The sequence below is a fragment of the Onychostoma macrolepis genome, chromosome 07 (assembly GCF_012432095.1).
Source record: "Onychostoma macrolepis isolate SWU-2019 chromosome 07, ASM1243209v1, whole genome shotgun sequence".
Lineage (NCBI taxonomy): Eukaryota > Metazoa > Chordata > Actinopteri > Cypriniformes > Cyprinidae > Onychostoma > Onychostoma macrolepis.
This window is the reverse complement of record NC_081161.1, coordinates 24,630,229-24,647,673: the sequence shown is the minus strand read 5'-3', so window position 1 is coordinate 24,647,673 and position 17,445 is coordinate 24,630,229. Positions and strand designations below refer to the sequence as shown.

Genomic DNA, 17,445 nt, shown 5'->3' with positions numbered 1-17,445 from the left:
GGCCAGAAAATGATTTTAATGATTCAAAGGTAGAAGCCAATTGTAGAGGCTGTTGTGTACTTTCAGTTGTTTTTCTGTTTGACTGTTCAAACGGCATATTTCCCTTTTTCATTTTTTTGTTATGAATATCATAAAACAATGTCATATTGAGATAATTAATATTTGATTTAGTGCTTAGGAATAAATAACACAGCAAGCTACATCACTTCCTTGCTACATCACTACCTACTTCAACCTGTTTGTGCATCTTAATGGTGTACAGGGTGTTTAAAAACTGATGCAAATACTGTACGAGTCAGCAAAGATGTTGGACCCTATTCAATGTTTCATTCTTTAAGAATTCTTGAATGAGTAATTAATTAGTTGCTGTTCTAATGTACTGTAGTTTGTAAAACATTTTGAAGTTGTGTAAATGTTCAAGAAATGCCACATTATTTGCCAGTATATTGGATGCTCTCCAATGGGCACAAATTATATGCACTCTTTCCGTTACATGATTTACTAACCATTTACATATTTTGATTTACAATTTGTCCTTTCTAAAGTCATAGACATTAACAGTTGTTTGTGGAAATGAAAAACATTCCCTCAAGCTTTTAGACTTTTGTTCATACTGTATGTCCTTGAGTTTAAGCATACCCATTTATTTACATCATTTGGTAGACACTTTTATAAAAACGTAACTGACTTTTCACTCAAGTTGTAAGATACGTACTCTATCACAGATCCCTTTGGCTACCTAGGAACACGTCATGACAGGACCGACGAGGATCTCAACGCCAACTTTTAACAAGGTGCACAATCATTGTGCCTTTGGCTTGCGTAGTTGGGGTTTAAAATGAACTTCATATTGAGTAATATTATTGATATGCCTGCACTGACACCATCGGATGGGAACAAAACTTGAACTGAATTAGGTTGGATAATGACACTGTTGTCTTCTGTAGAGCTGCTTTATAGCTAAATCGCATCTTGCAGCATCGACACTGTTATTGAACTGAACTGAATCAGCATTGAACTGACTCAAGCTGAATAAATAACTTTACACTGTTATTAAACTGAACTAAAACAACACTAATCTTTGAACCGAATAATAATTGAACTGAATGCTACTGAATAATGACACTATTGTCTTTTTAGAACCTCTTACACAGAATTCGATTCTGCTGTTTTCTTGGTTGTTACTGTGAAGCTGCAGTCTGTATTGTAAAAAGTGCCGTAGAAATAAAGGTGACTTGATTTGACCTTACTTGACTGTCATCAGTTCATGCATTCCCTGGGAGTCATACTTATGATCTTGATGTTGTTAGCACCAATGCTCTACTGTTTGAGCTGCAGGAGTGCTATTCTGCTATAGACTTTCAAAGGTGAAAAATGTTTTTGATCGACATAATATTGTTTGCTTTAATTTATTTACATTGTAGATTTGAAAAGTACTAGAATTTACTATAGTGGGCACAGGCTTATCACAAGCAGCTTTAAGCAGCTTCACCAAGTATATTTTGGGAAGTACGTCATTTGAATGGTGAATGGCAACCAGACAAAAAAAAAAAAAAAAGTTCAACAACAAAAATAATTTCACTTTAAAAGTACAAATAACAAAGAGCACGTCATTGTCAGATCACCAGGACAAGAAAAAATGCCTGTTTAAAAATGCAGGGAGTCTATTAAAGGTGCCGATCATGGCCAATGTCTAGTTTTTGGAAGACCTGTCAGAGAATATTTATGACACCACTTCACGTAAATTATGTTTGACGCTAATGCTAACCTCCCGCTGTCTCTCTAGTGGTGGTCTGAAGGATTTTACACAAGCACAGAAATCAAGTACACCTGTCAAAGTGTGGGTTATTTTCAGTAGAGATCCATCAACAAGCAAAAAAGAACAGTCAAGGACAAGGACATGTACATGGCTTTGAAAAATAACGTGTACATTCTTCGATGCGTAGATGCTTTTGTACGTTTTTCGATCTTACTGTTTTCCTCCAGCGCTTCCCTCCAAATACACAGGCTGTTCTCATACCTTGAACCATGATTCAATGTGACAGCGAATGTCTGCACGGAGTATGACTCATGATCCCAAATGAATACAGAAAGTCACAATGTTTTCTGTTCATTTCCAAACTTGGAAACATTTCACTTTCCCTCATGGCAGGAATTTGATTTATTCTGAGATTTAGAATTGACTCAAAACTAATTTGACTTTCTACAAGCTTTATACAGTACATCATCAAGGACACACCATTATCAGTAGATTGGCAGATGATGCTGTTGATGTCAAGATATTTTATGCCTAATATATTTCAATTGTTTTGAAATGCACCTTGTTTTCTTTTTCTGTTAATGATTTCTGAAGGATCGTGCGACACTGAAGACTGGAGTAATGACTGTTGAAAATAATAAATGGCACTTTAAAATGTATTGTAATAGAACACTTTTTTTAATTATTATTGTAATAATATTTCACAATATAATGTAGCTTTGGTGAGCATGAGACTTCTTTTAAAAACATTTGAAAAATTATTAGACCAAACTTTTGAAACATTTTGTAGGAATACTTTATCATGGAAAAGCCAAAATCATTGATTGGATATCAGTTACATTTGAAGTTTTGAAGTATTGTCCCTTTTCTCCTTCTCCACCTTATCTTCCCTTCATGTTTCTGTATTATCCACACTCCTCCTTCACCAGCGGCATTAGTCCTGTCAGCTAATCAGTGGCATTAAATGAGCCATCCGATTAAGTTAGCATCATTAGTGAAACGTTTGGCAACCGAAGCGCAGCGTGCCACACAATCCTCCAAATTAGCTTTATTAGTTACATAATGTTCCTCTGAGGCCTCTGACATTTCACTCTCCACAAGAGGATTTACTTAATGAGTTGGCTGTTTCTGGCGCTCGCTCCACCAACTCCGCTGATGACCTCTGCCGAGTTTTACTCCACTTTGAGATGCTGAACGCCATCATTGTTTGATTGAGGATTCTAATTAACAGACTCGACTCTTCTTAATGAATGGCATGTATTAGGAATTCAATTATGACTTAAAAATAATCATGGCTTTTTGGTATTATTTTTTGGTATTTTTGTCAATTAAATTTAGCTAAGGTGAGGATGTTTTGGTAATAATGAAGCAAATTTTGAACAGTAATAACAAAACACTGCCTTTCTTGTCATTATACCATCTGTCATGTTAGAGTGATACTGGAAACTGTATTAATAATTTTAGGATAGGATAAGTTTGATAACAAGTACAAGCGGTAACACCAGGGGCGGCGTTTCCGTATGGCAGAGTATGGCAGTTGCCCTACCCTAGCCCAGTCAGGTGCTGTGAAAAATTATCCAAACTTGAGTCTATTATAATTCGTTATTATTATTTTCAATCAGAGGGTTTTAAAAATAGTTAACCAATGATAAGCATTAAGAAGAGCTTGTCAGTAAAACTTCGTAACGCCATTGGATCATCAAACTCTCAGCGAAACCTGTAAAAGTTGATGAAAGCATGTAATAATGCACTTGCTGCCTCAGATAAGAAACAGTTACAGCCGTAAAACACTCCATCTCTGTCATTCTCTGGTCAAAAACATTGTTAACTCCATTTGAGCTTGATTTTCATATAATGTTAAGAGCAAGTGTCTGATACAATACCAATGCTAACGACGTGTTTAATTATTGAATTTCCGGCCATACCCTATGGTTTTCTGAAACGCCGCCACTGGGTAACACTATGCAAAATGACGACATGGCAGTATTTTTATTTTATTTTGTTATTTTTTTCTTCCTTTTATTATATACTGATTGTGGGTGGGTTAACAAGCATTTTAAAAAAAAGACATTTACATTTTAAGTATTTGATATTTGATTTCAAATTTCTACTTTTCTAATTAAGCACAATCCGTCATGTTCACTATCATCGTGTTCAAATTTAAAATGCTGTTTGTAGGATGCTGTTCCTCAGACCTTCTTCTAGTTCTTCATCCTGCCATGATACCTCGCTGTGATGTGTTGGAAACATGACGCCTGGCATAATGATCAGCGGTGGCCCACTTCCCCCACCCTGCCCAGCCTTCCCTTCCGCTTTCATTTAAACCTCTCGAGCTGAAACACCTCTGTTCTGCTCTGTTCTGTCAAGTAAGAAACAAAAATGTGAGCTCAGCAGGAGCTCCAGAGAAGAGTTCTGTTCACTTCTGTTTTTTAATTAGTTCTATGGGGGAAGTCTTTAGCGCTGTATGTTTGTGTTGAGGAATAGTCTTTGATCAGGCATTTTGCACACTATATCGGCTGCCAGCAGCAGAATGCTTTCTCTCAACCTAACTGAGGGTTCACAGTTTGTTAACAGTGAGGTAAAAGAAACTGACATAGTCACTTTGAATGTAACCCTGTGACCTTGACCTTGTTCTCAGGCACATTTCATGTAACTGTGTTGTGTGATAATGATTGGTTCTGACAGTGTCAGACTGGTTTAGGCCATAGCTGTCCGCCTGGTTGATTTTTGCAAATATTTCCACACCTATGATGCTGCCTTGTCATGTCTTATATCTACAGCAGTTCAAATAGCTTCTCCTTGAGCTGACATCTATCTCTGGCTAGTTTACGTCACATTAGCTGCCACACTTGAAACGTCATCATCTTTAAAACTGATTTGACGCTGTCCTCACCAGAGTCTGCTCACACTTTTAACATGTCGTTGTGGTCAGTATCAAATTGAACATTCTTGTCTACAGTAATCCAGATACATTTAAAACAGCATTTTCATTTCAGAATGCTGTCTGTCCATACTAGCATTTTAAAGTTTCTCATCCACACCAAAACACCAGAAAATGTAAAATTGTCTTGTAGCACATGCGTATGTAATACAAGCTCACTGAAATGATACACAGAGACCAGACATAATGAATTTCTCATGCTATTCTTCTGGTATGTTCATTTTATTAGCAAAATATCTCATCACTTACACTTACCAGGTTGCACTCAATTGGCATTACATGTATATTCTAAAAGGCAATTGACCATTCGCAAAGAGCTTGATTGACGTGATCTGACCAATCATAACTCTGAATCCACCATCTTGCCCGCCAAAAAAATCAGACAGGAGACCAGGTTAAGCTTTGGTGAACTTAAACTTGAAAAATTGTGTGTATTGTTGTCTTTCCGCCGTTGAAATAAAATACGTTCTGATGTTCATTCGTGTTTATTTCGTGCTTTAAGTAAATATGAAAAGAGTAAGACAATCGGTTCGCGTGCCACTTGAACTGAGGCGCAACAGTGATCTGTCACGACACTAAAGTCACAAAATGGTATTTATTGTCTGAATTTCTTAAAAAATGGAAGAAAAAAAGCTGAGACCTTGTTTCATACCAGAAGTAACCTGCTCTGTATTGTCTGTCGGCACGTTGTCAGTTTCCTGTTTGCTCCCCGATGTATTTTTTTTACCGCGTGAGAACATGTGTAGTGTGAGAGCATTGTTTGACATAGCAACAGTAACTAAGGAGGGCGGGTTTTTGCGAAGGGACAATTGCCCTTATGTTTTGCCGCAGAACAACAATTGCGAATAAATAGTTTGCCGTCTTTGCAGGAGAGTAATATGAATATTGTACAAAGTAACACTGTGGAAGTGAATAGCACATAACAGGCACATAACGATAAAAATATAGATATCTATAGGTACAATATGCGTTACATGACTAAACATGCGTCATTGGTTTTAAATACCTCCATTTTCAGAGTCCAAACTACAATGCGAAACAGCATTTTCAAATTATCCACTTGGGAGAGCGTGTCTTCAAAAAGCTTTGTTTTCACAAGGACAAAAATGCAATCTCAGTGTGGAGAGAAGGCCAAAATGTAGAGAAAAAGATGTATTTTCCTGTGTATCTGCAGTAGTGTAGACGTAGCCTTGGTTTGTTACATTCTGCAAAAACACAATGCCATAAACATTTCAGAACGACTGCTCAAAAACTGATGTTTTGAAGTAAGTTTGTAATTGTCAGAAGTACACTAGCATCTTTCCCAGTGCAGCTGAGTTGTGAAAAGTTCCATTATTTGCTGACTCCGGTTCAGTCCAAAAACAGTCAACATGCTCTTGAAATCACTAGCAATCAGAGGCCAAAAAATAGCCATTCTGAAAATTTGTGTTTATTTTGTGTGAATATTTCAAAGCCCAGGGTCATGTTTACATATTTATGACAACTTAACAGAGAAATGGGGTTGAAAAGACATGAGAATGTGTATGAACAGTATCTATCTCCAGTGTAAGAGAGATGATTAGTTGAAAAAAAAAAAGTCTATTTACTTTACAAAAAATTTCTGTCAGAAATATACACGACTATACACAGTGGGTTATAAGTTTTTGTTGCCTCTCACCTCTAAATCTAATAATCTGAGGATGCTATCCAGATGGATATGTGTGTGACTCAGTAATTGATAATATCAGGAGGATGACCTTTCTCTCTCTTTTTTTTCCTCCCTTCCTCCATGCAGATCCAGTGATTATGGGTCAACCTACTCCAAGCTCAACCTGATGCCTGGGACAACCATCATAGTCACAAACTTCTACATCTGTCCCACCAATAAGAAAAAGGTGAGTGTCTTTACTAAATCCTTGTACAGTTCTTCATTATCGCTAAAATAAATAAATAAATAACTGTTTTATAAAGAATGCTCACTTTTCCCCTTTTACTGCCATCTTATTATCATGATGAATGCATATAATTGTCATATTAATTATGTTTTTTCACCACATATGTTAATGAATATGTGAGTATGGTAATTAATTAGCATGCATAGATACTGAAATTAACACTCAATTATAAATTATTGGCAGCGGTGCATGTTTAAGCACAGATCAGGGATTCACATGTCTATAAAACATTGTACTTATGAGCCCCATATGGTTTTTCTCACTTGATTTTAGAATATTTTCAAATACAGCTAATAAATATGTCCCGTGAGTGTGTGTGAGTATAATTAAATGTGAGGAGTTTAAGGTCATGTGATTTTTTTCCCCCTCCCTTATGGAGATTGATGGTAATGATCACCCTAGAGCAACTGTGACATGTTCAAGCGTGTCAAAGTCATCCTAATGAAGTTTACAGGGATCTCCTTCTCATTAGTAATCTCCTCACAACCCCTTAAACATGAACACACGTCACAGCTGAAGAAGTGCTAGCTGTCTATAATAGGTGATTTAGCAGAGACACATCAAATCTTGTCTGCTATGCTGTCTCCAGCTCTTGATACAATGCACAACATTAATAATTCACAGGAAAATAACAGTCACTCAAAATTATATGCAGTATGTTTGAGGACAAAGTAAATTGCACAGGAAGTGTTGACTTCAGGAGACAAAAGGGAAAAATCGCTCCACAGTCACTCCTGATGGCATAACAGTCAAACCCCTTTCCCACGTCAGACTCCTTTATCTTCAAATCTCAGATGACCGTACCTTGACTGTCGACACAAAGAGTGTTTTGAACAGAGCAGGACAATACGTGCACTTTCTGCTGTGTCTGGGAAAAAGTGGCTTTCATGAAAACAGACACTTGCAGGCTTCTAGGGAACAACACTTGAGTGTCCTCATTGATGGCGCTGCCGTCTGGGGCACTTGCAGAGAAAAGCATCTATTTGTAGAGCAGGCAACACATTTCAACTCTGACAGAAATGATACTCTTGCTGCTAGACAGTGGTTGTCATATTATGATGCTGTTCATAATAATCACACATCTCTCTGTGTGTTGTGTGCTAAATTGCCAAGGTATCTATATGTAAAATTTAAAATAAATGCTGTTTGGTTGGGTGTAAGATTGGGAGATATGTTAAATGTAAAATTTTTGACAGCAGCTTTGATTTTAATTTGGCCATTAAGTCTTCTAAAGACAGTGTGATTTGACTACTTCCACAATCCATTCATTTCCTTGTGCCTTGTGAGTATGTACACACACACACACACACACACACACACACACACACACACACACAGGTATACTGTTTACACAGTGTGATTTGTTAAAAAAGGATAAGGTCATAATTTAATGTAGAAAATTAGTGTAGATTTAGACAGCGTAGTGAAATTCATATAAAATGAATGGTAAAAACACTAAACATTAAACATTTGTTAAACATTTATTTATACAATTTGAAGGCTCCGTGAGGTGTTAAGGAAAGATGTCAAACCTTTTGAATACATTTCAGCCATCTATCCTGACAAATTTTTATAATCTTCATTCCATCTTGGTCCAGGATAAGTTGTTGTGGTGTGCTTGTTTTACAAGGCTGAAAAAAAAAAATGTTTTGGTCTCTTAAAAGAGTAAAAAAAATTTTTATTTTTTATAAATAGATAAAGCTGTATATATATACATATATATATAGTCGTTTAAAAATATTGTTATCTCTATGAATGTAATGAATGTTATTTTTAGGAATAATTAATAAATACCTCCGTTAATTTTTTTGAAAATGTATAAAATAATTTTAGTTTTTACACAGTTTTCCCAAACGCTTCCTCAGTCTTACATTGGTCAGCCAAACAGATAGTCCCATACCAAACTTACACCACTGGTTGAGTGAGCGTTGCTGTCTGGATGCTCAAACAAGAGCAATGTCTGATAACACCACAAAGCCACAGTGTTTACACTTCAGCTGCATTGCTCTGCCCTATCTGATTGTGTATTTATAAATCAAAACATGTGTGTCAAGCTTTGTGAGACGGAGAGAGAGAGTGATGGTGACTGCGCTCCTACACCTCACAGGTCACCGTACAACTACACAATGTCAATCAGTGTGGCGTAAGACAGCGTCCCAGCGTAGAGGAGAGGGATCAAACGCCACTGATCCAAAACCAAAGCGTCTGGCCCTCTCATTTCTACAGCGCTAAGCTCAACCGAGCGTGAATGAGAGCCAGAGACACAGAAAGAAAGGGAAACAGGGAAAGACAGAAAAGCAAGACTGACAGGAGTTACAAATAAAGCTATCCTTGTCTCTAATATATCTGACTTCCATTAAATCACATTTCTAAGTCCCTTAACGAAGATGAGCAGTATCTTTTCTCAGTCTCTAATTAGAAATATTCAGCAGTGGAATTAACAGCAGCTGATGCTGCAGTAATGGATTCAGTGGAGTTCAGAGCCGCCTGCCTTCATTTCATTAATAGCTTGCGTGGTTCAGACAAAGAGTTTAAGCAAACAGTTTAATTTCAAACGGCATAAATTTCACTTCCTTTGTCCCGCCTTATCTCTTGCTGGAACTCCAGCAAGCAATTATTCAGGAAATAATGTGAGATTCGTCCACACTAGAGATACGGCGAAAGTTCATTAATAGGAAATGGCCTTCAAAATGAGAAAGCAGGACGTTTCTACTTTATCAGAGAAACAATGTTGTTCCTCTTTTATGGTTTGTTTCAGATTCTACTCAGTTTGAAGCATTTACATATTTGTATCTTATAAATATTAAACATGATTTAACTTGTCTTCATTGCCTTTTTGCTGACTCACTGGTATCCACACTGAATACTTCCATGATTTGGAGTCACAAATTTGGTGCCATAAACAATATTACTTTATATCATGTTCAGATAGATGGTGTTACGTTGTCTTTCCATATATAAATCTCACCCACTATGGTGTGTGTTTTATGAACTGTGTTAATGACACTGGCAGCATAAAGAAATCCTCTTCCATTCTGAAGGACTCGTTCTGTTGGAAAAACTCCCATTACTTCAGTAGCTACAGTCAGCGCATGAGGCCTGAGATTAAAATCTCCTTGCTCAGTGTCTTGAAACTGAGCTAAAACAGATATAAAAGACAGTGGCTATCTCTGACATTTGGGAGTTTAATACATGCATTGGAAAGTGAGTGAAGCAAACCGCTGTTCACCTCCAGCTCCAGAAAGCAGAAAGGCCGCGTCCACGAGCATGACTGCCTAATGGAATGATGTTCCTCTGGGTGAAAGTTCTCATAGAGGCGGGAAAGCGGGAAGAGAGATAAAAGCCAAGAGATGTTCACTTGTTTCTCATAGCTGCTTTATCTTTAAGAATTTAGCCGGATTTTATCACATTTTCTCATTCTTTGGTGAAGGATTTTTCATTGTTCCAGCTCATAGACTGTTGGACTTTACTGTAAATTGGCGTATTAACCCACTATGATGTAGTAGGCCTCCCCAAAGTGCAGATAGATCTGTTTTCTAAAATGGGAGATAATTCCCATTTACTCATTATTCAAACACTTACTGTTGGTGTTATTAATGAACTAAATCCATGTTAGATCTTAGATTTCAAAATATAAACATTGACATTTCTCCACAACATCAACTCGAATTTGCAGTCAAATTGAAAAGGATATTCTGCCAAATATTAACGGCAGACAAATAAACACTCTTTTATGCCTAGACGTGGTAGAGATTTTCATTAATCTTGTCCTTAATGTTGAAAATGAAGATTTTTTTGGCTCAGCTTTAAAAGATTATGGAGTCAATTAAGTAGTCCATCGTTTAGCCAAGTATAAGTATTACAAATTGCTTCTTTGGTCATGGGCTCTTGAAGTTATAATGAGCTTTAAACTGTTTTGTAATGTGTGCCTGCACACACACCCTCTCACCACTAAAGGAACCCTTACACCCATAAAGCAACACACTCAGAGTCAGACTTACTATACAGTAAATTTTCCGGTGTTAAATCAACACCGCTTGGTGTACAAATGGGAACTGGTTCCATATGTACACCAAGCGGTGTTGATTTAACACCGGGAAATGTACTGTGTAAAACACATGCTGCTTGAAATTTTGAATGTGATTTGATTTTCTTGCATCGCTTCAGTAATCATGCAGTAGTTGCATGAGAATATCATCAGAGCCTGTAATAAAGTTTTTGATGTCGCAGTGACCTTGTTTATGCTCCTGAGCTTGCGGAGAAATCGATAGCACTGATAAATGTCGCTGATTTATTTTCAAACACAGTTTGATCTCTTGTCATCATTGCCATTACATGGAATTTGTGACAGATAAAATGGATTGGTCTGACCTAATTTTCCATAACCAATCAATAAAAGACAAAATTCAGTACCTTCATTGTACTACAGTGTCTGGTGACCAGACTCTGTCCTTTTAATGCAAAAAGAAGAGAAGGCATGTCCCATTGCGGCTTTGATTTATTGAGGGAGTTTTTCTTCAACTATTTTTGTCTCTAGTGCTCAGTCTAGGCCTCGGACTTAAAACTGCTTTGAGACAATTCCTGTTTAACAAAAATCTAACTGAATGCAAATTCTGTGGCAGTGGCCTCACTAAACATGATTGCAAAAATGATTACTGTTTTCCAGAATTCTGTCCCCTCTGCCATTGGTCAGACAGAGTAAGCATATCCATTTGGCATAGCAGAAAGTATTTCAACAAAAAATGACTTCTTTTAAATGTAATCAGCACGCTAACCCAGTTTTTGTGTCTGTCATTATTTAGGCTTGATTTTCTGTAATTATCTGTGGATATTAGATAAATGTGTGCTAATTATACCCTCAACAAATTAAAGGTCATTCATAGACTTTCGAGTTTCATTTTGTGGCTTTGATTTGTGAGAGCTCTTATAAACAAGCCTGTAGCACAGAAATAAAATCTACACATATACAGAAGGGTTTCAATTGTGGAGTTTATGGAACACTGTTATGTGTATATAGTACAAAAATTTGTATTTTGAATATAGAGTAATATTGTGTGTTTGTTTGCTACTGTCATTTTAAAAATATAAAGTTGTTCTTTATTTATATATGTCTCTGACCTCTATTTGAAGATTTTAGAAAGTGTCTGAAGTTTTAAATGACTGCTCCCGTGGACAGATTCGTGCATCTTGTCATTTTCACTCCCCCGATTTGTTATTCCTCATTTAGTTTAATTTCATTTCATTTACACTACCCTACCATACTGATGAGAAAATAAGCAGCAGCGAATCCTTGAAGATCTGCCAACTGTGGGTCTTTCATGCCAAGAGTCTGCTGATGTTTTTGCTTAATGATGCATGTAATAATGTGCACAGTAGTTAATACAAATCAAACATATGTCTTTTGCATCTGTATGTATATCTTTGTGTTAAAGTATTGTGTATGAAAAATGAAAATGTTCTGAAAATGTGCTCAACCATCCAAGATGTTGCTGAGATTAATTCATTGTAACAGATTTGGAGAAGTTGAGCATTACATCACATGCTCTCCAATGGATCCTCTGCAGTGAATGGGTGCCATCAGAACAAGAGTTTAAACAGCTGATAAAAACATCACAATAATCCAGTCCATCAGTTAATGTCTTATGAAATGAAAAGCTGAATGTTTGTAAGTAACAAATCCACCTAGACATCCAACAAGTCCTCTATGCGTAATCTAATTTTTTTCAGTGAAAATGTCATCTTGTCGGAATCAAGAGAGAAAGATGCACAGAACAAGCACCATTTACAATCAAAAAATTTGGTGGACTTTGATGTCAGAGGCAACAGGGGTTAGACTTTTCAATGCACTGCAGACTTACTAAAAAAAAAAAAAAACAGGTAAAATGAACTGGGTTTGTAAAAAGCGTTATTTTGAGTGTGATGATACATATAATAAAAAGGAATGATAGGACACTCTGTACTAGAGCTTTTTATGTATTTATTTATTCATGGTAGCCTAACATCACACTGTCAGATCAATACAACAGTCAGTTTGATACACAAGAGCAACCAGAAAAGCAATGGGTAACACATTTTGATTCAGCGTGTTTTTGTTTGTCAAACTTTGATATAATATTCTTTAACACTTTATTTTCTTACCTCACAGTATTTATTTATTTATTGTGTATTGTGTAAATCTTATATCTTATATTTTTACACAGTCTTATAACCCCTGATTGGTGCTCATGTGTATGACAATAATAACTCAAACTTTGGCTCATTTCTAATTTGTTAAACTCCCCTACACAATAAAGAGGTGAACATGAGCACTTTGAACATACACTAGAAATAGCAGACCATCCAGGGACTTTTTCTGTGATTTGATACCAATTCTAATCTTACATACTCCTTAGGATGGACCATATGCAAATTGGGACCTGGAGACAGTTTTGTGATATTTGATTGATTCTTTTTTCTGGGACTCTGAGTTAGATTGGCTGTGACTGCACTCTGAAATAGTTTAATCACACCTGGATGGCAGCCAAACTGTTTGAGGATAAATTGATTGTAGCTGAAAAGAGGTGATGGAGGTTGGAGATAAATTCATGATGACGTGGAGTGTCTTTGAGGACTTACAGATGGATTGATTGCGTCTGCTCTCGGCTGATATGGAATTTTGGCTGCAGTGTTGAACTGAATCATCTGCTCTTGTGAAAGCGAGATGGACGATGAGAAATCTTTTAATCATCTCACAAAGAGATGCACACACACATGCACACATGTAGAAAGATCTGAACTGTATATACAGTGGGGTCCAAAATATTAATATTTTCAATTTGTAAGTTTTATATTTAAACTACAAAGTTTAAGGATTTTAAATGCACAACAAATATGTGTAAGACACTATTTAGGTAATTAATCAAATAAGCAAGTTTGTGACATTGACACTCTTATTGACCATGAACCTTTATATTTTAGAATGTAGAATAACCATGTATGGTTCCCTAAAGAACCTTTCAGTGAACAGTTCTTAAAAGAACCTTTTTTTCGTGTGAAGAACATTTTAATAATCGAAATAACCTTTTTCCACTTTAAAGAACCTTTTGTGGAATGGAGGGGTTCCAGGAATATTATGGTTCTTCATGGAACCATAGATGCCAATAAAAACTGTGTATGTGAAATAAAACATGACACCAAAAAAAAAAAAAAAAAATACTTTGACGACATTCTATGCAAATATTTGCTCTTTATACATAGTAATAAAAGAACTGACAATAAATAAAATAGACTATAAGTAGAACTAGTTTCACTAATGTTCTCAGACTGGACCCCCTGTCTGCATTGGCATTAATGTGAGTGGGTTTGATTTGCCGTCCCCAAGGATTCCCAAAGCATTCTCTCTGCTAATGAGCTATAGAATTACTTTACAGTTTTAAAGTGGGAAACACAAATACTTGCAAATTCTGCTGAGTCAACAGAGAAGTAATTTTCCTCTTTTACATGTCATGACAGTGAGGATTCCCCAAGCCATTTGTTAGCGAGTTCCTGAGCATCCTCTTTCTGATGTTCACTCTCATTTCCTGTGACAGATGGTTCAGTGCTAAAGTGCATTAAGGTCACTCTCGGTTGATTGACAGTCTGTGGTTTTGCTGCTGTGTTGTTCTCTGCCATTCACACACTGATTTATGGCATTCGTCTTTTGTTGTTGTTTCCCTTGTTATTGCTTATTGCCAAGTTGGTGTTTGAAAAATGACAGCTTGATGGCAGGAGTCTGCATGTGCGCATACTGACACTCATCTTTGGCAAATGATATTTTCTGGCAGTCTGTTATTATTTTTACTGATGATGTCAGACAAAGCCAGAGAGGGTTTATCTGTTGTGAATTTCTCACACACTCATATGTTCATCAGAAAGCTTGTATGAGAGGATGAAAGAGAGTGAAACTGCCAACGGCAACATATCCCATCAGAGAGATTCAATGCTTTCTCTCTATCCTTGTGTAAGGATAGTTCAAACGTAATGCAGGTGCGCTTGCTGATGGACGTCTGTGGCTTTCCTGCTGTTTGGTAACTTAAATTACATGGTGGAGAAAGTAGGGGTCTGTAATCCATTTTAAGCACAACTGTACATGTTTAAAAAGGGCAATGGTGTTCATTCTTCTAGATGTCATATGTTGTAGTTATATAGCTGCTGGGTTGAAGGTCCCAGCTGTGACTGAAGGTGACAGTCAATGCTCTTTCATGTCCTGCACCACAGGTTTACTAACACGCTGATTATTCCACCCCTTTCCTCTTTTGCTCCTGGCTTTTTTCCTCGTCTTCTCCTCACAACAGGGAGACAGTTTTACTGCATGTTATTTTGGTTCTAATCCATAAAGTATGTAACTGAAACACACACACATTCAGTGCTGAAGCACTTTGTTAAAACCCTTTCAGACCCTATGTCCATTACAGTGTTTAAGAGGATTTTGCATTGAATTCTACATAAAGTCAAATTAGTGACATATCAGGAAAACAACAACAACAAAATCCTCTTGAAATTAAGCATGGTGGCCTATGACACAAATTTGACATGAATCAAACTATTTTATGTTTATCGTATAATAAATAAATTATAATATTTTTGTAATGAGTCCACTGAAGGCGAGCGTTGTGAAGAACCCAAGTGCAGTTTATTTACAAATATGAAATCCAAGATACAAACAAAATCCTAACAAAGACAGACTTGACCGGAGACAGACTTGGCATGGCATGAACGGACTAGACTCACCAACGGCAGGTTACAACATTAATACACGACAAGGAACAAAGGCGACGACATGGCTACTTATAACAAACAATGAGGGTCACATGACATGAACAAACCAATGAGAAACAAGACACATGACTAAGGCAACCAATGAGAACATGACACAATGTACAAGGGAACCAATAGCATGAAGACATGAGGGAAAGGGAAGCATGAAACAAACAGAAACTGTGACTAAACTTCAAAATAAAAGACATGAAAACAGGAACATCAAACAGAACCCAAAACAGACCTTACAATTTTAGAGCATTTAAAATGTCCAGTTTTTGACAGCGGGTCTCTTTGTAACCATAAGAGGTACAGCCTATATATTCAATATACAAAACAGCTAGATGTGATTTTAAGTAATAATCCTCCTACAAATGTTTTCCAAATAATTGCTGTTACTGCTGTTTTAGTTTTTACAGGTATAATCATTTATCCATGTCTGTTTCTAACAGTGAAATTGAATTTATAATTGTAAGAACTAATTTCTTAAACACATCCTGAAACTATAGTATTATGATTTTACATGACATAATTCATTTCTTTCTTCCTTGAAAGAAAGAAATGCTTTTATTTAGCAAGGACACAAGAATGTAATTAAAAGTGACAGTAGAGACTTTTATCAGGTCACAAAAGATTTCCATTTTATAAAAAATTGTAAAAAAATAAAAATAAAGCATGTTTCCCACAAAAACAATTTAAATAAAAAAATAAGTAGCTGATAATAAGAATAAATATTTCTTGTATCTTTTCAAAAAATTATTTTAAAATTGTAATATTTTTACAATATCACCGTTTTCACTGTATTTTTAATCAAACACATGCAGCCTTTTTAACCATAAGAGACTTCTTTCAAAAACATTAAATAGTCTTACGGAGGCCTAAATGGTGAACTTTTTGATGGCTTATCATTTATGGTTGCGTTTAAGAAATGAAGAATGGTCACATTTTTGTCGTTAGAATTTAATTCTGGTCTGAAAGGGTTTATTTAAAACTAAGTATTTGTGTGTGTGTGTGTGTGTTTAAGCATCTCAGTGCCAGACCACTACTGCCCCTAATTGGACTTACACACACACACACGTCTCAACAGAGGTACAGAACAAACAGACTCAGTTGGAGACTCGTCCTCTGCGTTTCTCTCTCTCTCTCACACACACACACACACACACACACACACAAATGCAGTGGAAGCATGTGTCATTTGTGTAGCTTCCTGTTGCTCTTTCCCGTTACTGTGTCTCCTTACCCAGCATGCTCCTCTTTTGTGAACATCTGTGGAATTTTAATGTCTCCCTTTAAACTTGTTCTCTTTGGTTACACAGTTAGAATCAGCTTAAACCAACTTTGTCTCATTCTTGACCATTAAGCAGCAGACTAGAAAGCTGATCTTGGGAAATTGGCTCGAGACGGAAGCGCTGAAGTATGCTAATGATGGTCTGTGTGTGTGTGTGTGTGTGTGTGTGAAAGGTTGATCCTCGCCGGTCATGAAGAAGCAGGCAGTCTGTCTGCAGCTTTAGAACCGCCTGACAACCAGGATGATGCTCATTAATGTGATCTGCGTGTGTGTGTGTCAATGGCAGCTGGTTCATATTCCTCATATCCTTTATTCCTTCAGTCAATAAGGAATCACTGATTCAAAGAAGAGCGCAAAACAATGTTTTCTCGGAGTAAGACATTACTTTCTGCTTTCAGAATAATGAAGATGATTACAAAGACTCTGTGACCTCCAAACCCAGTTGTTTGTGTTGTATGTGGTTATATGTGTGTGTGTGTTATGTTGAATATTTGATGAACTTCTGTTCAACTGTTTGTTTAATGCAAATACATGCCTCATTTCTTTCTGGCGAAGAGTGCAGTCATGCTTATTGAATTGAGCCTGCTGTTAAAATCAAGCCCACGTAGGCTACACATGGGCATAAACATGAATACATTTACACATCAGTGTCTTGTGATACTGTAGGGCACCGTGAAGTCAAACATCCTTCACATTCTCATATCTTAAAGTTAGCGTGTGTGCATGACAAATTGTTTGGCCTTGA

The 17,445-nt window shown here is 36.6% G+C and overlaps 1 protein-coding gene across 1 annotated transcript in view; it reads left to right on the top strand.

Moving 5' to 3' along the window:
- sorcs2 (sortilin-related VPS10 domain containing receptor 2) overlaps positions 1-17,445 on the top strand; it is a 161,241-nt gene that overhangs the window by 88,975 nt on the left and 54,821 nt on the right. Inside the window, exon 3 of the mRNA XM_058782172.1 lies at positions 6,475-6,574. Coding sequence (XP_058638155.1) covers positions 6,475-6,574 — 100 coding nt within the window. The remainder of the gene's footprint in view (positions 1-6,474; positions 6,575-17,445) is intronic.